Source organism: Rhamphochromis sp. 'chilingali', assembly GCF_963969265.1.
Source record: "Rhamphochromis sp. 'chilingali' genome assembly, chromosome: 1".
Classification (NCBI taxonomy): domain Eukaryota; kingdom Metazoa; phylum Chordata; class Actinopteri; order Cichliformes; family Cichlidae; genus Rhamphochromis; species Rhamphochromis sp. 'chilingali'.
This window is the reverse complement of record NC_137929.1, coordinates 41,028,296-41,050,527: the sequence shown is the minus strand read 5'-3', so window position 1 is coordinate 41,050,527 and position 22,232 is coordinate 41,028,296. Positions and strand designations below refer to the sequence as shown.

Genomic DNA, 22,232 nt, shown 5'->3' with positions numbered 1-22,232 from the left:
GATCTCTGTAGATGAAAATATCATTGATATGCTTTACATTTCTGTTCTTTCAGGCTTTTTATATCATATGAAATATGATATAAAGGGAAAAAAATAGCTAAATAGATAGAAATAGATTTGGCACTAAGTGTGTGTTTTGGCTGTTTCCAGTGAGAGCCCTGACACACCCAATGAGTCATAATCATATCAATCTCTTTGCTTGTTTTAATTTTGGATCACATACTTACAGTTATGCATTTACAGTAGAAGCAAAAACAAAAGAAAAACAGCTCAATTTCATTTTAACTTGACTCACCTTATTTCTAGTAACTCGGTAATTCCAACAGACTAAACTCCACGTTTGCATGCAGATATAAAACCTGCTGCAAACAATTCACCACTCGTCTCTCACACGGGAAGTAATATGAGTGAACCTTGAAGAACCGGGGAAGCTCCAGTCACTTCAGTGGGCGTGGTCAAACTACATCATTTGGCTGAAATGAAACTTAATGCTGTAGCAGGAAAATAGCATCATGTGGGCATATCTGAAAAAAAACCAAACATTTATTGGTGTAAACATTTCTCCCAAAGCATGTTCGCAAGATCAGTCACTGTAAATAGCAGCATGCAATCATGAATTCAGATTAAAACAAACCACAATCTCTTCTTTTTTTTTTTTTTTAACATGATGCATTTAAAATGAATGTCTCATTTGTGTTATACATTTTATATTTTGCCAAAACCCATATGAGAAGCTCAATACTACTCTGGTGGACTGACTGTGGTGGATTGGAATCCATCTGGCTGCTATTTTTGCAGATTAAACCTAAATATTGTTTTTGTCAGGAATCGCTGTGCGGCAGGCAGGAGTAGGACCCAAAATGCAGGACTCACAGGCACGAGGGAATGAACTCAAAACGCAGCTTTATTTGCTGGCAGAACAAACATACAAACTAAACTGGGAAACCACAAACTAAGAACTCACAGGGAGATCCACACAGCATGAGGGACGACGCGACACTGACTCAGAGAAACACAGGGTTTAAATACACTGGGAAGTAACGAGGGGAATGAGACACAGAAGGAGGGCACAGCTGGGAGAAATCAGGACTGACGAGACAAGCAAAGCAGGACGCATTCACATGAGACACGGACCATCAAAGTAAAACAGGAAGTATCACACAGAGACGCGAACTTGACACAGTGGAGACAGCAACTAAGAAATACAGAGACAAACCATAAGGCAGAGGTCTAAGAACCAAAATACACAGGGAAATACTCAGCTGGGAACACAAGAGACTAGACTAGAGAGAGTAACAAAAAACCAACCATGAGAACATAATGCACAATGCAGAGTGACAGAAAACAAGAAACTCAAACATGCAAAGACACACAATTACACAGAACAGAGGGGACACAGAGAGACATGAAGGGCAAGGGATCAAAACTAGAAGCCATAGAATAAATCACACACAAGTACAATAATACAAAAATCACAAAGAACTAAAAACGCTGGGTCAGGAGACCCAGGACCGTGACAGTTTTAGGTCAATTCAAATTTTTAAAAGCATTCAACTTCAACTTTATTGAATTTTTTCTCTTTTTTGGCAAACAAATCATACTTCATATCAAAGAGTTGGAGGTAGTGTGCAATCATAACTTCATAATAATGCAAAAAGTACAATTACAGTTATTTATCATATGCCGACTATTATTAAACGAGTCAATATCAATGGGTATTTATCCCTAAGGAGAAGAACTCATCCATTAGCCAGTTTTGCCAGATCAGTCTGCTGAACGTAGAAGGAAACATCTTCTTCAGCGCCGTGGCCCAAAGGCTATCTGCTTTCCTGCAAAGAAACAACTATATTGACACATCAGTGCAGAAGGCCAACATCCGGGCCTTCTCAAGATATCTAAAGCATGCCAGCATCGTCTGGCACCAAATTCAAACTGCCAAGAAAGACCCTCATGTGGTGTTTTTAGAACTTGCCAATGCCTTTGGGTCAGTTCCGCACGAGATCTTGTGGATGGCCTTCAACTATTTCAGCGTACCAAACCACATCACAGGACTGGTCAAGACCTACTTTCAGGATCTACAGTTTTGTGTGACAGCTGAGAGCATCACCACAGCTTGGCAGCACCTGGAAATTGGTGTAATGGCAAGCTGCACGATTTCCCCTCTGGCATTTATCATGGCAATGGAGTTGGTCATGTGGGCATCCCGGTGGGTAGTGGGAGGTGAGAGACTCAGGAGTGTCTGTCTTCCTCCTATTAGGGTCTACATGGATGACATGTGCTATGTGCTAGGCGATTGCTACAGAAGCTCCAGGAAAACATAGAATGGGCAAGGATGGAGTTTAAGCCGAGTAAATCTCGCAGCATCTCCATCATAAAAGGAAAACCGACAGCCGAGCAATTCTATATCAGTGAAGAACCAATTCCAACAGTCTTAGAGAAGCCCATAAAGAGCCTGTGACGGTAATATAATGCAGACCTCAACGATACGTGGCAACTAGAACAATTAAGGGAGAACCTGGCTGATGACCTCAAGTGGATTAACAACACTGCACTCCCAGAGAAACTTAAGCTCTGGTGCTTCCAGTTTGGGTTATTACCCAGACTACTGTGGCCATTGACAATCTACGAGGTCTCACTCAATCATGCCAATTGACTAGAGAGGCTAGTGAGCTCCTACGTTAAGAAGTGGCTCTGACTTCCCAAGTGCCTCAGCAGCGTTGGACTCTACAGCGACGGGATACTGTCATTGCCTATCCCTAGCCTGGTTGAGGAGTTTAAATGTGCAAAAGTGAGGCTGCCTTTCCTCATAACAGCCATCCCTCAAGAGTCTCTCCATCTAAAGCAATGCATTATCAGGGACTGTAACATCTAGTCCTTACACCCCTAATCTTGATTTAATGATAATGATCTTAATTTAATTTAACTACTTATTTTTCTGCTGTATACTTTTTTTTTTTTTTTTGCCTGTCCCGTTTGGCTCTTTTGCCATCAGAATTATTGTCTAAAGGTGCCCAACGGATTTACTTTACCAAATACACCATCCCAGCCTTGCTGTAATGGTCTATTTCATTCATCTTTTATTGTTTATTTTATTTTATTTTATTTTCACTTGCTAATTATGGGACAGACTTGACTGGGAAAAAGAAAGGGGAGAAAAAAGAGGGAAAGAAAAACAGTGGGGAAGAGGGACGGTGATAAAGGGCAAAAAACAAAAAAAAAAACATAATAAGCAGACAAAAAATACATATATCAATCACCTGGATCACCTGTTGAGAAAGAAAAAAGAAAACAAGCAGAAGAAAAAAAGAGCAACATAATAAAGAACATCACGATGATCTATGGGAATATAACAGTAAATACTAAATATTAAACATTATTGTGCAGCACGTAAGATCAACAGAACACAGTGTGCTTTGAGGTAGGAGCCAAAAAGGGTGTAGTTTGTGTGCGTGAGCACCCGTGTGTACACCTGTGAGCATGGACGCGCTTGTTTTTAAAAGGTTCCTTCATGTAATGATCTGCTAGAGGGTGTGGGGGGCCACAGCCCCGTCCTCCAGGGCATGAAGCAGGTATGGAGGAGATCAAGACTCCAGACATCCAGAGGCCCCCAGAACACAAGAGACCAAGGAAGACCAACAGAGGGGCAGCCGCGCCACTGTCCCTGAGGAGAGTCCCAGATAAACATTTAGATGTCAAGTTAAACGGGATAAAAGGGGGTGTTTTACTGTTATTTTAGCATCAGCATTATTATTGCACCAGAATCATATAACAAGCATTGCATTAAACATTTATTGAAGCTTTTGACATTGTCCTAACATTTGTGTTCCAGTGATTGTTATAATCGCAGGTTAATCTTCTATTCTTAATCGTATATTCACAGGTGTCAGGATAATCATATGATCTTCTATTGCAGGTGTAACCATGATCATTTTTATACATATTGCAGTTTGTTGCTCATTATAGAGTTGTGCTCAAGTTAATAAGGGTTAAAAGCTACAGTCAATGCGATGTTTGGCTGATCTATGGTGTGGAGTGACTTCGAGCATAGAAGGCTGCACGCGCTTACATAACACTGATATCATGGTATTCTTTGTGATCTTTTATTCAATTATATCTTTAAGTTAAGTTTTAAGTAGTGGTAGTTGATTAAATGACATTCTTTTAAGATTATATACTTGAGTCAGAGCATTACACGCAGATCAACTTAACAACCTGGGAGACCTTGTAGCTGCAATATTGTGTCTCCATAAGGGACAGTAGGCGGAAGCAAACACATGATTTCTTGGGGGGCAAATGTGAGGATTAAAAATGGCTAATTTGTTTTTGATGTCTCTTCTTAATATGAGTGGTTTTAGTAATTTTCAGACACACCTTGCAAATGTACTTATAATGAGTTGGCACTCGGCCTTTTGAAGGTCATAAGCTTCGTTCGGCGTGATGGTCCGGACTGATAAAGTGTAGGAAAATGCCTTGAGTGCAGAGGGCATAATGCAAACACGCTTACACACACATAGGATATGATTAGAATAAGTCCCTGGGACATTCTGAATATTCTAAGCCAATTCTGAATCACTACACTGCAAAAATGGCTAGTCTATATTTAGGAAAAAAATACTACATTTGATACAAAAAGCACTGAAAACAAGTGAAATTATCTGTCCATGCAGCAAGTTTATTTTACTTAATAAGAAATCTTGAAATAAGATTTTTTAATCCAGAAATAAAAGAACACATTTGAGAATTGAAGAGGGTTAAAATAATCTTTAAAGAGCTCAATTTAAGATAAAATTACTTGATATCAAGTCCCAAATATTAGTTAAATATGCTAAATTACAGTCTTTTTTTATGTTTTGAATTCTTACTTGCAGCAAATGAATGCACTGCAACGAGAAAAATAGTTCTAATACTATGAAAAACTACTCAATATTAGTGAAATATGATTAATTTGTTTCTTGATTCAGGTTGGCTTATCTTAAAATAGAGCCGAATCAATATTAAATCCAGGCAAAAAAACCTTAAAACAGACCTTTTTCCTACTCCTTGGCTTCTACTGAAATCACAACCAGGACAAGAGTGATATGCCAACATTTATTTCTCTCATGAGAACAAAATCCTTTTTTTTAAACAAAATAGGGCTGCTGCACAATCCCTAAAAGTCTAAATCAACCCTTTAAAAGGCCTAAACACAGAAAAAAAATTACAGTTTTGGCCTTAAACTTTTGTGACAGTCACATAGTCTCACAATGTTATAAATAATGGCATTACTGACTTAAAACTTTACATGCCTCAGGTAAAGTGTCACTAAGAAAAAAAAACAACAACTTTCATTTGTAAAGCATTATAAGTACAGCCGTTTCTCAGGACATTGCTAGGCAAATTAGGAACAAAGTTGTACAAACATACTACAAAACTAAACAAACTGCAAATGACCTGATAAAATCCTGCTTGGTATTCACCTATTTTTCAAAGAACGACTTCCACTCAGCTATTGCTTTCTTATATGCACTAGTGGCATCTTGATCATGGATGGCATCAGTGATTACCTCAGTTTGTATGACAGAGAGGACCGTTGCAACACATTTTGGGTATGTTAAGTGCAAGGTGTAGTAATATGCCATCAACACCAACATTCCTTCCCAGAAATCCTCCAAGGGGAGAGTGGTCACTGGTATGTTTCCTACAGCAACAATGCTGGTTGTTCCATCAAAAAGCAGCACTGGGGAGGAGAGAGGCCACTTCTCCAGGTATAGCATTGCATCTTCACCTGGCTAGAAGAAGCACAAAAAAAGGACAAATTCTTCAAGATTTTAAATGAAAGGGTTGCTGTGCATCCAAACAGCTTAAGACACAAATAGCAATATCAAGAGTTTAGAATGCTCCAACTGATTTACTGTTGGAATAGAAGAAATAAATATAAAATATCTGACTTACATAAATATGAAATTTTGGAAATGTATTAATTCTGAGCATGAATTTTCTCTAATTTGCAGCATTTTTATCATGTCTATTTGTGCTTTTTTTCTCATTTGTTTTTTAAAACAATTTCTTTTAACTTTGTTACATATTCTAGTTTTTGAAGGCCTTTTTAAATATATCATTTTACTGCTTCTACTTGTATCCTAACTGCAATGTGCTTTTGCTCTGTGCTGCCTCTCTGGAGTAGGTTTTGAATAACAATTAAGAAATCCTGAATAAGGAGTAATTTAATCCCTGCTGAATTGAACTTCGACCTACTCTTATTAAGCAGGAAAAGCAAAATAATAATATTAATAATAACAATACAAGTAAATGGAGTACAAGTTACAGTGGCTGGTATTGCAGCTGTTCTCACCTTGAGGATATGAAGGAGAGCCTCACTGGCACTTCCCAGCCGCTTTGGTGGTGTAGTTTTTGAAGGAAAAAGAGATGGAAGTGCATTGAAGAGAGTGACAGTAAAATCCACTGTGAACAGAGAAAAGTATCTCAACAAAGCAATCCGAACATATCTGATGTGTGGATTTAATGTATGAAAAGGCCACTTACCTCCACGTACATCCAAGGGGAGAGGAGGTTTCAGGACCTTCTTCCAAATGCCATAGAACTGCACTTTCGAACAAAACTCTGCCCATCGACCCTTCATTTGATCTATGTATTTGCAGTTGGAGCCACCAATGATGCGACGCAGTTCATCCATCGCCTATGACAAAGTTGTGCTCAGTTAGTCAAGAACTAACTAAACCTATCCAGAGAAAGCAAGGAATTTAACTGAAGGTAGTTGAACTTACATTTTGTATGTCTTTGAAGCACGGGTATGCTTCAAATACTTTTCTGGGCCTGTCTTCTTCCCTTGTAATATCTGCGTCAATAAAAGTTCGTCTGGCCTCAAACTCCAGGTCCAAAATTTGAGCAACGTCACTTTGGTTGGGTTTTGCATTGGGTTTCCTGTACATGTTGCTCAAGGTTTTGTAATGTCTTGCCTGCATCTTCAGGCTGTCATGGTCTGCTAGGGAAAGCAAAGAGCAATTGTAAGACATGGTGTAACTAGACTTCACAAAATTCAGATTTTTCTAATCAGTCATTTCTAGTTGCATGGTTGTTTTTAAGTATAATATTTCTGAGAATTAATGTTTAGGTTAAATATGTTTGAGTAATGAACTGACCCTATATGTCCTGATCATTTCCCTTTGTGTCCTTTTCTTATAATGATCATGGATTTATGTTAATTGTTAGTTTGAACAGAATCAAATATTAAAACGACAGTTTAAGATGCCCGTGAATAAAACTGTGGTGAAAATAAGGTAAAGGTTGTTTACTGTGTATATCGTTCACATCAGTGTGAACAGTGATTATGAGCTGATGGATAAAAATATTTTAGGTAATTTGATCTATGACAGAAACACTGTGATAAGGCATGATAGATGTGACCAGCATGAGGATTTACATGTGTAAATAATCAGCACTGAGTAACACCCATTACAACACAAAGTGTTAAAATACTTACTATGGCTAACTGGCAAACTGGAATGAGGGATCTATCATATGTTGATTTTACACACCAACTCGAGTTAATGCCAAACCACTATGATTTATGGAATAAACACTTAGAACGGGGTTCATTGCTGCAACCATATTTTGGAAAGAGCTGTAAGAGGAACCACAGTCAGACAGAGGTAGATAAGGGTGATGGTGGACTTACCAACAACATCATCTGGAGGTGCAGTTGAAGGACCTATATCAGCCCTGGGTGCAGAGCATGAGGCTGACTTGGATAATAGTGGTAAAGCCAGGGTAGTATTGTTTGACGTAGTTGGTACAGTGGAGGGTAGCGGCAATTGGGATTCTTTCTCTGAGGAAAAAACAGAAGATGAACAGAATGTAATAACAGGGAATAGCTAGAAAGTTAAGGAAAATACTCAACACTGTATAAATCTTGTGATGCACTCTGAACAGAAAACTGAGGGCAGGTGGTCTCTTTGAAGTTTTAGATGTCCAAAAGTCATTAGTACAGCAGACCAAAGTACACACCTGCATTTGAGTTATCCTCACTGAGGTCATCATTGCTCTCAAGAAGTATGGTATAGTCACTTGAACCACTTGCTTCACCACTTAGGTCACCTTCAGTCCCGTTGTCTGTGTCATCTGAGCTGAAAAGAGTCTTCCTGGGCCTGCCTCGTTGTGGCATGGAGCCCTGCCTCTTCCTTGGAGACTTCATATTTTGGAGTCGTTTGTACAGTTTGGTGTAGATGGTCAGCTGTGGTAAAATAATATATATTTGTACATTCTTTTTTTTTATCTCGCTCAATTTTAGATATTGTAGTGAGTAAAGAATGACTTACGTATGGCATGTGTGTGTCAGCATCACGTAACATGGGGTAATAGTCGACAATCTTCTGCGACATTGCTCTCATTTCGAGTTTGGAGGGGTATGTTACTTCTTTCCCCATGGGACTAGCACGGAGGATTGCAACCATGCTGGTGACGGTGTTCCTTACAAGTCTGCAACATAGCTCCTTCGACATCCTACAGTCCTTTTCCTTTCCACTGTGGAGCAATGCAAAGTACTGACTGCGCACCATGTCCAACTCTGAATCTGTATACACCACATACTCTGGTGGGTCTGGCATTTTCATTTTTTTGTCAGCAGTGTAGGAAATGGGAGTGGAAGTTTGAGGCTGACATTGTGACACATCAAAGCCTAAGGGGTTACTCTCGCTTCGATGGAAAGTGTTGGCATCTTGGTCAGTACTCTTAAACTATAACAGTTGTGGGATATAAACAAAAATACACAATTAGGCAAATTAATGCTAGACAATATGGACAGTAATCATCTTCTTAGTGGTATAATGTGTATTTACCTTTTGGCTGATAAAATCCCAAATCTTCTTTCTACGGAAGAAATTTTCATGGCCCGGAAAAAGATCCTTTAGGTCATCCCGGGTAAAGCTCCTCAAAGTTTCCTCATCAATATTCGCAGCTGTAAAAGAGAAAAACAACTTCAAAAGTGATATTTATTTCTCTTTTCCTGGGCGTGGCTTATTACATATTGAGGTCATTTTTTTTGTCAATAAATGTATTTTAGCAATAAGTAATATTAACAGGATAAAATGTCAAACTTAAAACAGTTTATCAAATATTTGGGAATGCAATAAAACTATTTTTGGCTGTCTTCAAGAATGATGTTCCAAGTCTATTTTGGCAAAGACAGCTCAAGGCTATAATGTGGATAAAGTTCAGAGTAGAGTGCAATCCTAGCTCCAAGTTTCAGAAATGATGCTAACAGATGCTAAGGCTGCTTAGCTAACGTACCAAAATAACTGAAAAATAAGACTTACCCTGCAACACAGACAGTATGGCATCGTCAAAGTTGTCCATGCCGTGACAGCAGTTCTCTAGTTCGTTCCAAAGCCTCCACTCACAGTACCTGGAAATATCCTACGGCTTAAATAAGAACATTTAGCTAAAGTTAACACATTAGCTAGATTGCTAACTAGCAGCCCTCACAAAACATGACTTTATCTTAATAACACCGTTGTACCATAGTATTTTTCAAATCAACTTAATGTTACCAACCTTAAATTACTGTTCACTTTGTTTAGATAAATAATTTTGATCTTCCTAACGGTCCTGATGGTTAACAAAGCAGGGGAAAAGAGTTTGTCCCGCGTGAAAGTAACGTCACGACAGGAACTGAGAATGCGCATGCAGAAAATTATTTATATTTAATTTTTTTTAAGTAAAAAAAAAGAAAATAAAAATATAAATTCAGTCTTAAACACTTATTGCCTAAAAATAAATATAACTGATGTAATTTAAACCTGAAAAATTGGATAATTAAGGATGCATATATTTTTAAAATTGCCTACCTTTCCCATGGTCCCACACTCTCATCTGTGGCCTTCAGTGGAGAGCGGTAAAGTAAAGCTGCATTGCTACTGCGCGAAAACAGTTCACCATGGCGCTCTGGAGATGTATGATCTGTTTTATCTTTGTTTCTTTAACTCTGAAGGTGCTCCTTAGCCACATAAATGCAGCTCATGGTCGAAGGCAGGATTTTTGGGTTTACTGTGGAATAGATGGCTGTGAACAAGATTTCAGAGTTTTTAACTCATTCTTTCGCCACATTAAACGGACGCACCCTCTGTATTTGACGAATGGAAGCCCACCAAGAGGATGGAGGATCCCCCCAACATCCCACTCTTTAGGATCGGAAAATTTTGGTGTTTCAGTCTTTGCCAACTGTAGTACTGCAACAACAACCAGCACCGTGGAAATATCAACTGGTGGATCTTGGCCTGAAGTGCAGGAGCCTCAGGTTGTTGACAGCCCGAGCGCGGTAAGTGTTAAACTAAATAAAATGTAGTGTGGCTTCTGATGACAAATTTAGCTATGTCTAACTCCTCGTATTTGGTCCTATATTACTTTTAATCATTTTCTCCATTTTTAATCAAGAGAAATTTAACGAGATCTCGCGATATTATACCGCTAGATATTGTTCTTCAAACTGTTACAAGCGATTTCCACCATGGTTGGATTTTAAATCACAATTTCATCCTGCAGGATGAAATGAAAAACAAATAAACAGAATAGCAGTTCAGTGTAGATAGTACAGGCTATGCTGCAGCCGGAGAAGGCACACACTCTGCGGCTGGCATGTCTCCTGGTGAAGTTTGCATCAAAGACACTCTCAGCGCGTTTAAATCGTTCAATGTGACAGCAATTTGGGTATCTCGTAGGAATTACAGTTTCAGGTAAGACACAGAGTATTTGGAAGCACTGTAAAAAAATCTGTTGGCTAGAAATACTGCCAAAACATGGATAAGAATGATTTTTTTGAAAATTAAATAAATTAATAAATGCATACAATAAAATATATCCATATACTAATACTAACATAAATTCTAAGTGCAAATCTAAATTACGTGATTTAAAAATACATAAATAATTTAATAAATACAACAAACATGTAAAGAAACTAATATCTAAGTGCGAACAAAAATTCATTATTTAAAAAGATAAAATCTCATTCTCATGAATCCAATCCCTAGCCTCATCAAAACAATGGACAACCCCTTTTTTATTGTTTCTTTGTCTTTGATTTCTTTTCCATTTTTTTTCTTTATTCCAAAGAATGAATATTATATTATCTTATATTATATTGAATATTCACAACTGTAACACTAATCACTGTCATGCACTTTGTTTTTTAATGGACCAATCATTAGGTGTAACTGATTATACCTGTTATGTAAGAATTTCTATAATTGGCCAGGAGTTTGGACTAACTTTGTTTTTCTGCTCTAAAGGAAGAAGCTGTTGCTAAAACATCCTTTACCAGACACGATATTACCAGATCTGCTGCAGCTTTTGCTATCTGTGTTCAAGAACAGTGCCACTTATCACAGGTATGTTATAGTCTTAATGGATCAATACATTACATAAGGCAATCAATGTCTTACTTGTTCATAATGGAATTCAGAATTTTTTTTTTTAATATAAATGCAGAATAAGTTACTTTTGTTTCAAATGTTTTCACAGAGAACGGTCAAACATATCATCTCAGGAGTGCAACAGTATCAGGCTGTTCTTTTGGATACGCTCAAGGAAAGAATGAAGACAGTGTTTGAAGATAATGCCGAGGGAACCACTCAGCTTCAAGATGAGGCTTTGGCTACATTTGATAAATTCATGGATCCTTTCTCCACCATTGCATATGGACAGTGTAGAGCCATAGGGGAAATGTTCTGTCCAGTCAACGCCGAGGAAGTAGTAGTATCCCAGAAGATATGTTGGGTAAAGCAAGGTCTTTCAAGGGTCATGTCCTTAAGGAACAAAAGTTTTTACTATGTACCATTAATTGAAAGTCTAAAGCAGTTAATGACTAATGAGAGAACCTTTACCATGTTGAACACTGCACCACAAAGAAGCAGAGAGGGATTCTTCTATGATTTTAGAGACGGGTCCCTCTTTACATCTCACCCCTTGTTTTCTCAGAGGCCAAATGCATTGCAATTAATACTGTACACAGATGAAATTGAAATATGTAACCCCTTAGGGTCCCATGCTTCTGCAAACAAATTGGTCATGTTTTATTATACTTTAGGAAATATTGATCCAAAATTTAGGTCAAAGTTAGCTGCAATACGACTTCTTGCTATTGCTAAAGCAAGTGACATTTCTCAGTGGGGTATTGATGTTGTACTGAAAAGAATACTTCAAGATCTATCACTGCTTTACAATGGTGTAAGGATTGAAATGTCAAATGGTGAAATTGAATTGTTTGGTGCTGTTATAGCCATTTGCGGAGACACGCTAGCCCAGCATGAGATTGCTGGCTTTAAAGAAGGGATTGGTTTTGCTTATAGCAAATGTAGACACTGTGAATGCAACTTTGATGATATGCAAAGTGTTTTTGAGGAGAAGAAGTTTGTTCAAAGAACTCTGGAGAAACATATCAGGCAGTGTTTTGAAATAGATAAAGCAAGCACAGATTTATTGAAAGCGTCCCTCAAAACTACTTATGGAATCAATAGAAGAAGCAGACTAGTTGATGTTCCTGCATTTGACCTGATCAAACAAACTCCACAGGACATAATGCATGTTATTTTTGAAGGTGTTGCATCAATGGAAGTTAAATTTGTATTAAAACACCTAATTCTCTCAGGACAATTGGAATTAGACAAGTTTAATTCAGACATTCAAAATTTTCCTTACTCACCTCTTGAAATACGGGATAAACCATGTCCTATTAGCTTTGGCACTTTAGCGGCTAACGACAACAAATTGAAACAGTCTTGTGGACAGATGCTAATTCTTTTAAAAATATTACTTTTTCTTTTGTATGGTGTGGAGAGTGAGTATGTTGTATTTATTAGAAAGTTAATTATGATAGTTCAAATAGTTCTTGCTCCCATTATTTCTTTACAAACTGTATTGCAACTGAGAAATATGATTGAAGAACACCTGTATCAGTTCAAGCAACTTTTTCCCGAAGCCAATATAATACCTAAGCAACATTATATGTTGCATCTTCCCAGTCAAATCTTATCCCTTGGACCTTTAATAAGGAGTATGTGCATGCGCTTTGAGGCAAAGCACTCCTATTTTAAACAGTGGGCTTCTAAGTTAAATTTTAAAAATGTTTGTAAATCCCTAGCAAACCACAATCAATTTCTTGAGTGTTGTCAAAATGAAATAGGCACTGAACATCCTATTTTTGCGAAAGAAAAGGAATCCGGGCCAGTATCAGCTGTTAAAAATAATGAATATGTTAGGAAAAAAATTAAAGAATTTTTTGGAATAGATGTCATGCAGTCTGTTGTCTCAGTGAAATGGTATGTTCTAAATGGCAATAAATACATTGCTGGGAAGTCCATGATTATTGCAGACGTGGATGGCACTTTCCCTGTGTTTGGACTGATAAAGGATATCTTTTTGATTGACTCATCTTTTATTGCTTTTGAGTACCAATGCTATGAAACTTTGAATTTAAATGAAGACTTATTGGCATATGAAGTAACTGTGCCCATTGTTGCTCAAGCTACAGAATTAGCCCATGAGCTCATTGATTACACTTCATACTTTTCTATTAGTTTTAAGGACAGTGTGTTTGTTCCAATCAAATACAGTCTTTCTGATATTATTTCCCATAGAAATCACCCTTAAGATTAGGGTTGCACCAAGTATTGGCTTAGTGTAGTTTGTGATGATATCAGTTGACAGTCATTAAATGTTCCCTAAACCAATGTCAATGTTGTACCACATAATGCTGGCATGCTGGGACAAACAGCTGTCTTTGAAATGTGATTTGTATCATAAATTGTGATTAATTTTTTTCCCTTATATGTACAACTTTGAAGTCAGACATGATTTTGAATAAATAATATTTTCAACAGATGCCTTGTGTGAATTTCCTAAATCAAGCAAATTGAGTTTGTCACTCTATCTTGAAACAAGTGATATTTTGAGAGACATCTGGTGAGAGACCTAATGTAGGCTATTTTAAGAGTTATTCTTCCCATTTCTGGATTTCTGTACTAATATAGACACAATTATATGGTTATTCTCGATTTAAGTTTATTATCTAAAATCCAGACTTAGAAACAAGTAAATCTTTTTTAAAACAAGGCAAATAATCTGGCCTGTCTAAAAATAAGATTTTAAATCATGGCAAGCACCAGATAATTTGCAGTGTAGAAGGTCAGTAGATAACAACATTAGATTATTAGGGTTAGGAAGAGAGGTGTTTTGGTTTTCTGTCTCTTACAGAGAAAGGAACAGGCACCAGACGAGGTCACAGAGATACGAGGATCCTTCGCAGCAGAGACAGACACAGTGACTGCCGAGACATCAACTGGGTCCAAGTGTCATGGCGTTTGGACTCCAGCTAGTCACTCCAAAAGGATGGATCCCATAAACACAGCAATAACCATGAAGGGGTTGGCGGAAATCCAGGAACACCAGACCAACGAGGTTCGAGAGGCTCTTGGGCAAAAGGGGGACGCGTTCCTGATCTTTTTCTGGAGGACACACAGGACCCGAGGATACACAGATCGTTGTTTGAAATCGGGGCAGAATAATCCCCTGATCTGTGCCACGACTGAAGGGTTGTCTAACCCCTGAGGTTGAAGAAAGAAGAGCAGAGGATCACCCAACTGGACGACACTGGTAGCTGCAGCAATAAAATAAAGGCTAAAAGCTCCTTGGACAGAGGTTCTAGTCTGAGTACGTCTGAAGGGTATAAGGTAGCACCAAATAAAGCTGTGGGAGAACTGGGGAGTGTCATATGTACCTGATATTGTTGTAATAATAGTTTGTCTTGCACCTGAACTGCGCAAACACAGAGGTCATCTCACGTATGGTTCGCCCATCAGGGGGACAAAGGACCTCAGGAGTGAGAAGAAATGAACCCGGCCACAATGGATTAGAGGGTGTTGGTGAGCTCATTATTCTAACGAGCTCATCAGGGGGAGTGTTAAATTATAATATTATTTTATGCCATGTTATACCCCTAATTAAAGATTGTGAATTATTATGTAATTTTAGTTTGCATTATTCTCCTGAATTAGAAGAAGCTGATAACTATTGCATTAGTTAAACTGATTTGCATTACATTAGACTGCTGATTTATTGTGGATGAATGATATTGTTTTATGATGTTATAAGAAATACTATTTGCAGAAAGTCATCGCCTTATTTGTCTGATTAGAAGAGAACAGAGCATACTGGAGTTTTCTGCCCCATCTCAGCAGGAGCAGATAAATAGGGAGCCAAGGTCGTAGCTTAGGCGCCGTGTGAGAGAAAAGCATGTGAATGTTTAGGCTTTTATGATAAGGTGGGAGAACCAGAGGCTATAAGAGTTTGATTAATGCTCCACCATTTTGAGATCTGAGGCTGTCTGCATACAGTGTCCATCTCCCACGCGTGTGACTATTAAAATCATCGTTTGACTCAACCCGGCCGGACCAGTGTTGTTATTGTGGTTTTTTCTCTTGTCTCCATCCCCAATTTTGAACTCGTAACAGGGCTCACTCAGCAGCCGCGGAGCAGAAGCCAGGGGGGGTTGCAGTGACGTGCCCGGGAGCTCCGCCGGCAGCCAGCTGTGCCTGAGTGACCGAGCCCCAGGCCAAGAGGCCGAGGGCACCCCACCCCCGAAGTGGCCCGAGCGAGCCCCAGGCTCCAGGCCCCGACAAGCAGCCACCAGGAGTGAGCCGGTGTGTACCTGGACCCCCATCTCCGGACACAAAGAACCACCAACGCACCGATGTCTGAGGGACTCCGCCACTGGCAGGTGAAGTGGTGGTGGGGGGAGATAGGCCTCCAAACCTTGGAGGGCCTGAGATGTGCCCAGAGAGGTGGCGTCTGATACCCAACCTGACATATAGACACAGACATACAGGCACACACAGACACAAACATACATTCCCACCCTCATGCTCTCATATGCACTTACTCCACACTCAACCAACGTGGAGACAGACATAAAGAGACGCTGTACACACAATCACACTCCCCAAGCGTACTCTACGAACCGGGTCCAGGTACCCTTGCCCCTGGTGGGGGAAACTGCACTCAGACCCTTTTCCCTGAGAAGCAGACCGCCCCGACTCCACAGCAGCAGGGAGGCCCCACATTCCAGACCCCAATCGGACGGCCAACTCCTCCTCCTTGCCCCCCGCTCCAACAGGCCGCAGAGAACGGGGGTGTGTGAAAACGCCAAACCTCCCTCCGCCCGCTCATATGTAGTGTTGATACATGTGTGTTCTAAGGTGCATTTAAAACCCAGGAGGGCATGGAGCTACCTGCCAGAGAGCAGCAGGTAAGCGCATAGTCCCTCCTGCTAGCCCTCAATGTCTACGTGTATTTAAAATTGAGAGGTGGGCAACGACGCCAGGGGTGGGGTGTACGCCCTGATGGTCTTTTGGATACCGTGTAGCGTGCCCACCCCAAGATCCTATATGTATGTGTAATGAGAGTGTAGGGCTTTGTGATATAACCAACATTTCTATCTATCGCCCCGATAATGATATAAATCACAAAAATGTAACATTTTCTGTAAATTCTGTGAATCTCGGGCAGCTCGACTTGCGTGAAGTGTTTCCAGCTGCGCGTCATGTAGCTGGAGTCGAGTGTTTTAGCCGATGCATGAAACGATACATTTTTAGACATAAAGTTGTAACAGCCGCCGTTTTCTTTGTGAGTATTTATTACACAGGGTGCTGCGGGGAAAAGCTTGTTCTAACATTTGAGTCTAAGGTTTATTTTAGCGGGGGAGCTACTGAGGTCAGCTCCCCCGCTGACCCCAGTAGGCACCCCCATACTCCGCAACCCGCCAGGGAAAGGGGGCCCAGGCCCATCCGGACCGGGGCCCAGTTCAGCAGCGCCGCCTGTCCACACAGAGCCCAGGACAGTCCACCCGACCCCACCAAAGAGAAAACTGCACCCACCCTGTCATCCACTCATCTTCCAGACTACACAAGACAATAGACGCCCAGGCTGAGATCTTCTTCCACCTCTCCTATATCTCCCCCTCCTGCAGAGTGAGTTCCTGAAGAGAGGAGACCTCCTGCAAGATGTAACAGCCTCCCCCACCAGTTGAAGAGCCCCCCTAGGTGGCTCGATGAGCTGGCGGCACCTTGCGCCAGGGCTGTGCCCCCATACACCCACCCGCCCACAACCCCGGCAACACACCAACCAGGACCCAGGCCCAGCCAGGGCCCCAGCCCAGAGACGGAGCACCCCCAGAACCTCACGCCCCTCCCGGCTTTCTGCTCTATGCTTATCTGAGGGCAAATATATGCAGTTCATGAAATTGTTACCATCAACAATTTTATTCAAATATTTTTGTGAGTCAAAGTGCCCAAAGATACTATTTAAAATGAGATCTTCGCTAAGATGTTAGGTGTAGAGACAAGACTAGTTCCTTCTTTAAGTTACGTTTCTGGTTGAATTATTGTTAAGTGGTTTGACAAGAGAAAAAAAAAAACACATACCAACACAACACACTCCTGTGAAACTAGTCAGGTATAAAGACTGAACTGAACACAAGTGAAAAGCAGCCAGTGTCCAAATAAACACGTAAAAGCTCTTTTGACAACTAATGGTCAAAATTACTCTGAAGTAAGGCTGGCTGTTTGGAAGAAATTTTTTTGTTGGCTCAAAACATTTGCAGTGCTAAATAAACTTCCATTTGGAAAATCACACAAAAATTGAGCTGAATGTTTATAATGAAACACTGTTCATGAAACAAAGTCTGATAACTTTAATGTAGAGACAAGAAAAAACAAAAACGCCAAAACCCAACACCACCAAACATTACCATCACCAGCATTTTGTCACCGACACAACAAACAGCAATGTGGAAACGAAAAACCAAAATATGTATATATGGCAGTTCAAGACAGCAGTGAATAGCGTATTTACACTCGCATGAAAATATATGTGGCAGTCAATGAGTTTATAGGATCAAGAGCAAATATATGTCCAGTCAAACTGTTGATCAGACAGCAACCCTAACCCTTCCCCAATCAAAACCAGGTTTGTTCTGATGTAGTATACTACTGTAACACTTTGTTCAAAAATTAATTATACATGTTACGTATCTGTGTCAGTATCTATCACCATGTTTATTTAAAAAAAACAAAACAATTATTAATCTTAAATTGTGCATTTCCAAGTGTTTTTTGATGTTCAGATTGTGCAGCACTCATCTGAGTTCTAAACTTTGATCTTATTATTCATTTAGATTGTTGAAGGAAGTGAATTAGAATTAAAGACTCTCCTGTGAAAGAGTAAATATGCAAGTTCTCATTCACGTCAAAAAAGGAGACTCTGCCTTCTTCATAGTCCAGGTACACTCCTATTAACCTTGGCCTAGGGAAAAGGTAGAGAACTGTGGAGGGTGTGGCGTGAACTTTATAGTCCAAAAACCTTTTTCCTGTGGCAAAGAATCCATTTTCTCTTTTCAAAAAAGAAAAAAAAAGAAAAAAAGAAAAAGAAAAAAAAGAAAAAAAAAACCTTCCTGATCTGTTTACACTTTCCTTGGCAACACCCACATCCCAGCCATTTGTCAGGGCCACTTGGACTTCCCAGTAGTGTCGGCCAGAGGTGAAGCTCTCTGTCCCAAACACCATGGGACAGTCAAACCTCCTAGAGTCAGACGAGAGGCTTGCTGCTCTGGAGTACTTCAGACGTTTCCCAGATTCTGTCACCACAAGGCCCTAACTGGCAGTGGAAGGGTTAAAGGTGACTGATTCTTAATTGAGAAAAGAAAAATGGACAGTTTAAAAGAACATGTATGCACATTTTTTAACAGTTAAGTTGAGTTGAGTTATTTTGTCTTGTCAAGATTTATTAACACTAGCATCCCCAGGCTTCTACCTTTCTACCTATAAAACCCGAGAGCAGTCAAATGGTGGAAGTGGAAGCTAAATTGGCTAGTCATTCATATGTATATTAGGTCGTTACCTAGGAATTCTGGAGGGAGGGGAGTGGGGGTGAGTGATTGAGGGGGGGGGGGGGGAGCTGCTAAAAGCTGTGAACTTCCTTTTGTGTTTCATCTTGATGCATTCTCAATCATCCAGGGAAATAAATCTCCAAAAGTCACCAACTTGGAGTGTTTCAGTTTGCCATCTTGGGGAGAAATCAACACACATGGGTGTATGTCCTTTGTTGCTGACATTTATTGATAAAAACAGTACAAAAAACCAACCATTTGTACACATATTTACAAATAATTCAACATTGTCAGCAATCACTCACAATCCTGGCACTGCCACGGTATCTGTCGTCTGCATTTACCACATGTGTACCTGTAGCAGTGAACACATCGCACAGTGGCCTGATTTTTTTTGCATCTGTGTTTGACCTGACACGTGGCCCTTTTTCCAGGGCTCGGTGTGGAGGGTTCTGCCCGAAGCAACTGATCTTTTCTTGCCTTCTTCGCAGCTACATGAGAGTGAGCCAACTCTGTTGCAAGCGCCACCAGGAAGTCCACCCGTCTTTCCTTCGTCCCGGTGCATGCTTGATACAGCACATGTGCATTCAGTGCTGCCATGTCAATCATGTTATAAAACACGGCGACTGGCCAGCGCCGTGTTCCTTTGCGGACAGTGTACTCCCGAACCATCTGGTCCATCACATCCACGCCACACTTTGTTTTGTTGTAAAGGGTGACAGTGTTTGGCTTCCTTTTGGTGGTGTTATCAGTCTGAACCACGCTGTGCATGCTGCTAAGAATATAGACTGTCTTCTTCCGTTTGGCCGCATACGCCGTCAGCGTGGCAGCAGAGGTTGAAAACACCTAAGAAATAAGATAAATTGTTATTTTCATAGCCCTTTTACACACAATGAAACACATAAACATAGAACCACAAAAGACCTGTAACATACCTGAGTGGTGAATTCATTGCGATCTGTCTGTCTAGTGGATTGAGGAATTTCCCTGCGAATCTTGTTGACTGTGCCGAGGATGGTGGTTTTCCGTCCAAGAAGTTTTTGCGCAAGTGAAAGCGATGTGAAAAAATTGTCCGTGGTAACATTTCTGCCCTTGTCTAGGAATGGTTCCATCAGCCTCATTACTACATTTTCAGAAAGTCTCTCCCCGGTGGGACGACTGGGGTCCTTGCCAAGATATGGGAAGACATTGCAAATGTACTTGGATTTTAGGTCGCAAGCCACCCAAAACTTGATCCCAAACTTGTCCGGCTTACTTGCAATATACTGCAGGAAACAGCAATGCGTCTTTGATGGGAAAAGCTGTTCATCAATGGTGATATGCAGACCAGGGTTGTAGCACGTGATGCAGTTGGTGACAAATGATCCCCACACACTGGAAATTGCAGCAAACTTGTCAGTCTTTGCTCGATCACAGCGGGTGGACTTGTCATCAAAGCGTAGGTGTTGCATGATGTTTTGGAAGCGGTTTCGTGCCATAGTTCCAATTATCTGTGGGTTTCCCAGGTTTGCTGACCAGCAGTCATTTACCGATGGAAGCCTGCAAACCCCCCGCAAGATCACAATTGCAATAAATGCCATTAGTTCAGGGAGGTCCATGAACCAATGAACATCCTCCGTTTCCTGTGCATGTTGAATAGTCCATTCTTGAATGCTACGAAGCATGTCAAGAGTGACGAAACACAGGAAGCTCTGAAGGCGAGTCGAGATACTTCTCCTGGCCTTAGCCGTTGGCTCTCCATCTGCAGCGTACGCTTCTATTGGGGTGAAAGGGAGACAGGTCCCCACATGTTCTTCACGCCACACTGTGCCATCTTTCGCTGTCTCAGTCCCCAAACAAGGTCTCTTTTTCGGTGGAGAAGCAGTCTCCTCATCTGCAGTGTGAACAAATTCAAATTGTGAGCAAAATGGGAAAATGGGAAAATGGGAAAATCACAAATGCATGCATAGATACTAATTATAATTCCAGTATCTCCTCCTCTGTATCAGAATAATGTCTGAAATATCTTACTTACTAACTACATCCACTTACTTGTTTGAAATGAAAAAGGAAATAACATGAAATGACACTAACCGGAAGACTGATCAGACAGCTCTGAGTCCGAATCCGGCTGAACTGCTAGGTCTTCTCCATCCGAGTCACAAGGGTCGACCTCCGTCAGGATCATTTCCAAGGCTTGCTGAGTGGTGAGTCTTCTCTGCATTTTCTTTCCTTGGAGAGGAGGTCCGTACACCAGAGGATTCTTCAGGGCAGGCAGGGCGATGAATTTTCTTTCCTTGGAGAGGAGGTCCGTACACCAGAGGATTCTTCAGGGCAGGCAGGGCGATGAATTTTCTTTCCTTGGAGAGGAGGTCCGTACACCAGAGGATTCTTCAGGGCAGGCAGGGCGATGAATTTTCTTTCCTTGGAGAGGAGGTCCGTACACCAGAGGATTCTTCAGGGCAGGCAGGGCGATGAATTTTCCTGCACCCATCCGTCAGTAAACTGTACCTGGGCTTGTTGCAGTGACCTGAAGTTACTAAACTTCATGAGTGTATGCACTCACTCCAAGAACCGTATAATTATAAATCTGAGCGTGGTGAAAGTTGGGCAGCACGCTAACGTCTTTTGTCCACTCTGTGTGCTCGTAAGGGTCTGACCCTTTCACTGGTTTGATTTTTTCCTCGTATCTTTTCTTTGTCTTTTCGTCGAGTCTGTCTTTGTACGGACCGTCATTCTTCCATTCTTCTCCTTTTGTTTTGTACATTCCTTTGTTGTGCGGCAAATAAAAAACAGGAAGGTATTGGAACCGGAGAATGAACTTTTTGCGGTGCTGCAAATGCTTGCATTTGATGCGGTACTTGGATTGTTTTGCCACGAGTTCCCAGCATGCAATGTGCGAAAATCACGTGATTGCTAAACAAGGGGGAGGGTGCATCCGGCCTCCTCGGCTGTAATTGGTCCAGCCCAGAGTCGATCATGACCAATTGGCCAATCCAACACCTTTCATTATATATACCCTAAAAAAAAACCAAAAAAAAAAAACCATCGGCCCATAAAAACAAAAAATCGCCAGCGGCCCACCGGGCCCGATGGCCAGTCCAGCTATGGTCACAGGAGGGTGATGTGGAGTGAAATGAGTGGTGGACGGGAACTTACGTTTGAACGAGTGGTTAAAGAGTTAAGTCATGGTGAAGGGAAAGTGGTGGTTTTTCGTTTTTTGAGAAATACTGGTCTCATCAAAAGGATCTGAGGATTCAGGAATGACGGACGATTAACAGCCAGGAGGTGGCAGTAATGCAACAGTTTTGGATGCAAGCTG

At 40.7% G+C, this 22,232-nt stretch overlaps 2 protein-coding genes and 1 long non-coding RNA gene across 6 annotated transcripts; 1 reads left to right on the top strand and 2 right to left on the bottom strand.

Annotated features, from left to right (window-relative positions):
• Positions 1-4,942: 4,942 nt before the first annotated feature.
• LOC308391871 (uncharacterized protein) lies at positions 4,943-9,975 on the bottom strand. Of its 4 annotated transcripts, none has more exons than XM_080874629.1 (10): positions 9,843-9,975; positions 9,312-9,417; positions 8,835-8,953; positions 8,316-8,732; positions 8,005-8,230; positions 7,676-7,825; positions 6,765-6,982; positions 6,523-6,676; positions 6,332-6,441; positions 4,943-5,768 (listed from the first exon to the last, which is right to left on the bottom strand). In XM_080874629.1, exons 2-10 carry the CDS (start codon positions 9,349-9,351, stop codon positions 5,457-5,459), a joined length of 1,746 nt encoding a protein of 581 aa, XP_080730755.1. In that variant the 5' UTR covers positions 9,352-9,417; positions 9,843-9,975; the 3' UTR covers positions 4,943-5,456. The 4 variants fall into 4 exon arrangements, with proteins under 4 accessions (XP_080730755.1, XP_080730756.1, XP_080730754.1 ...); XM_080874630.1 differs by having other exon boundaries at positions 9,312-9,400; positions 9,843-9,963; XM_080874628.1 differs by lacking the exon at positions 9,843-9,975 and adding an exon at positions 9,550-9,632.
• Positions 9,976-10,182: 207 nt separating this feature from the next.
• LOC308392050 lies at positions 10,183-14,140 on the top strand. The gene is made up of 3 exons (XR_013970751.1): positions 10,183-10,312; positions 11,283-11,381; positions 11,515-14,140. It is a non-coding gene; the product is annotated as an uncharacterized lncRNA (long non-coding RNA).
• Positions 14,141-19,004: 4,864 nt separating this feature from the next.
• LOC308391905 (piggyBac transposable element-derived protein 4-like) lies at positions 19,005-21,190 on the bottom strand. The gene is made up of 4 exons (XM_080874673.1): positions 21,005-21,190; positions 20,654-20,804; positions 19,867-20,482; positions 19,005-19,777 (listed from the first exon to the last, which is right to left on the bottom strand). The coding sequence occupies exons 1-4, from the start codon at positions 21,132-21,134 to the stop codon at positions 19,229-19,231; spliced, it is 1,446 nt and encodes a 481-aa protein (XP_080730799.1). The 5' UTR covers positions 21,135-21,190; the 3' UTR covers positions 19,005-19,228.
• Positions 21,191-22,232: the final 1,042 nt, after the last annotated feature.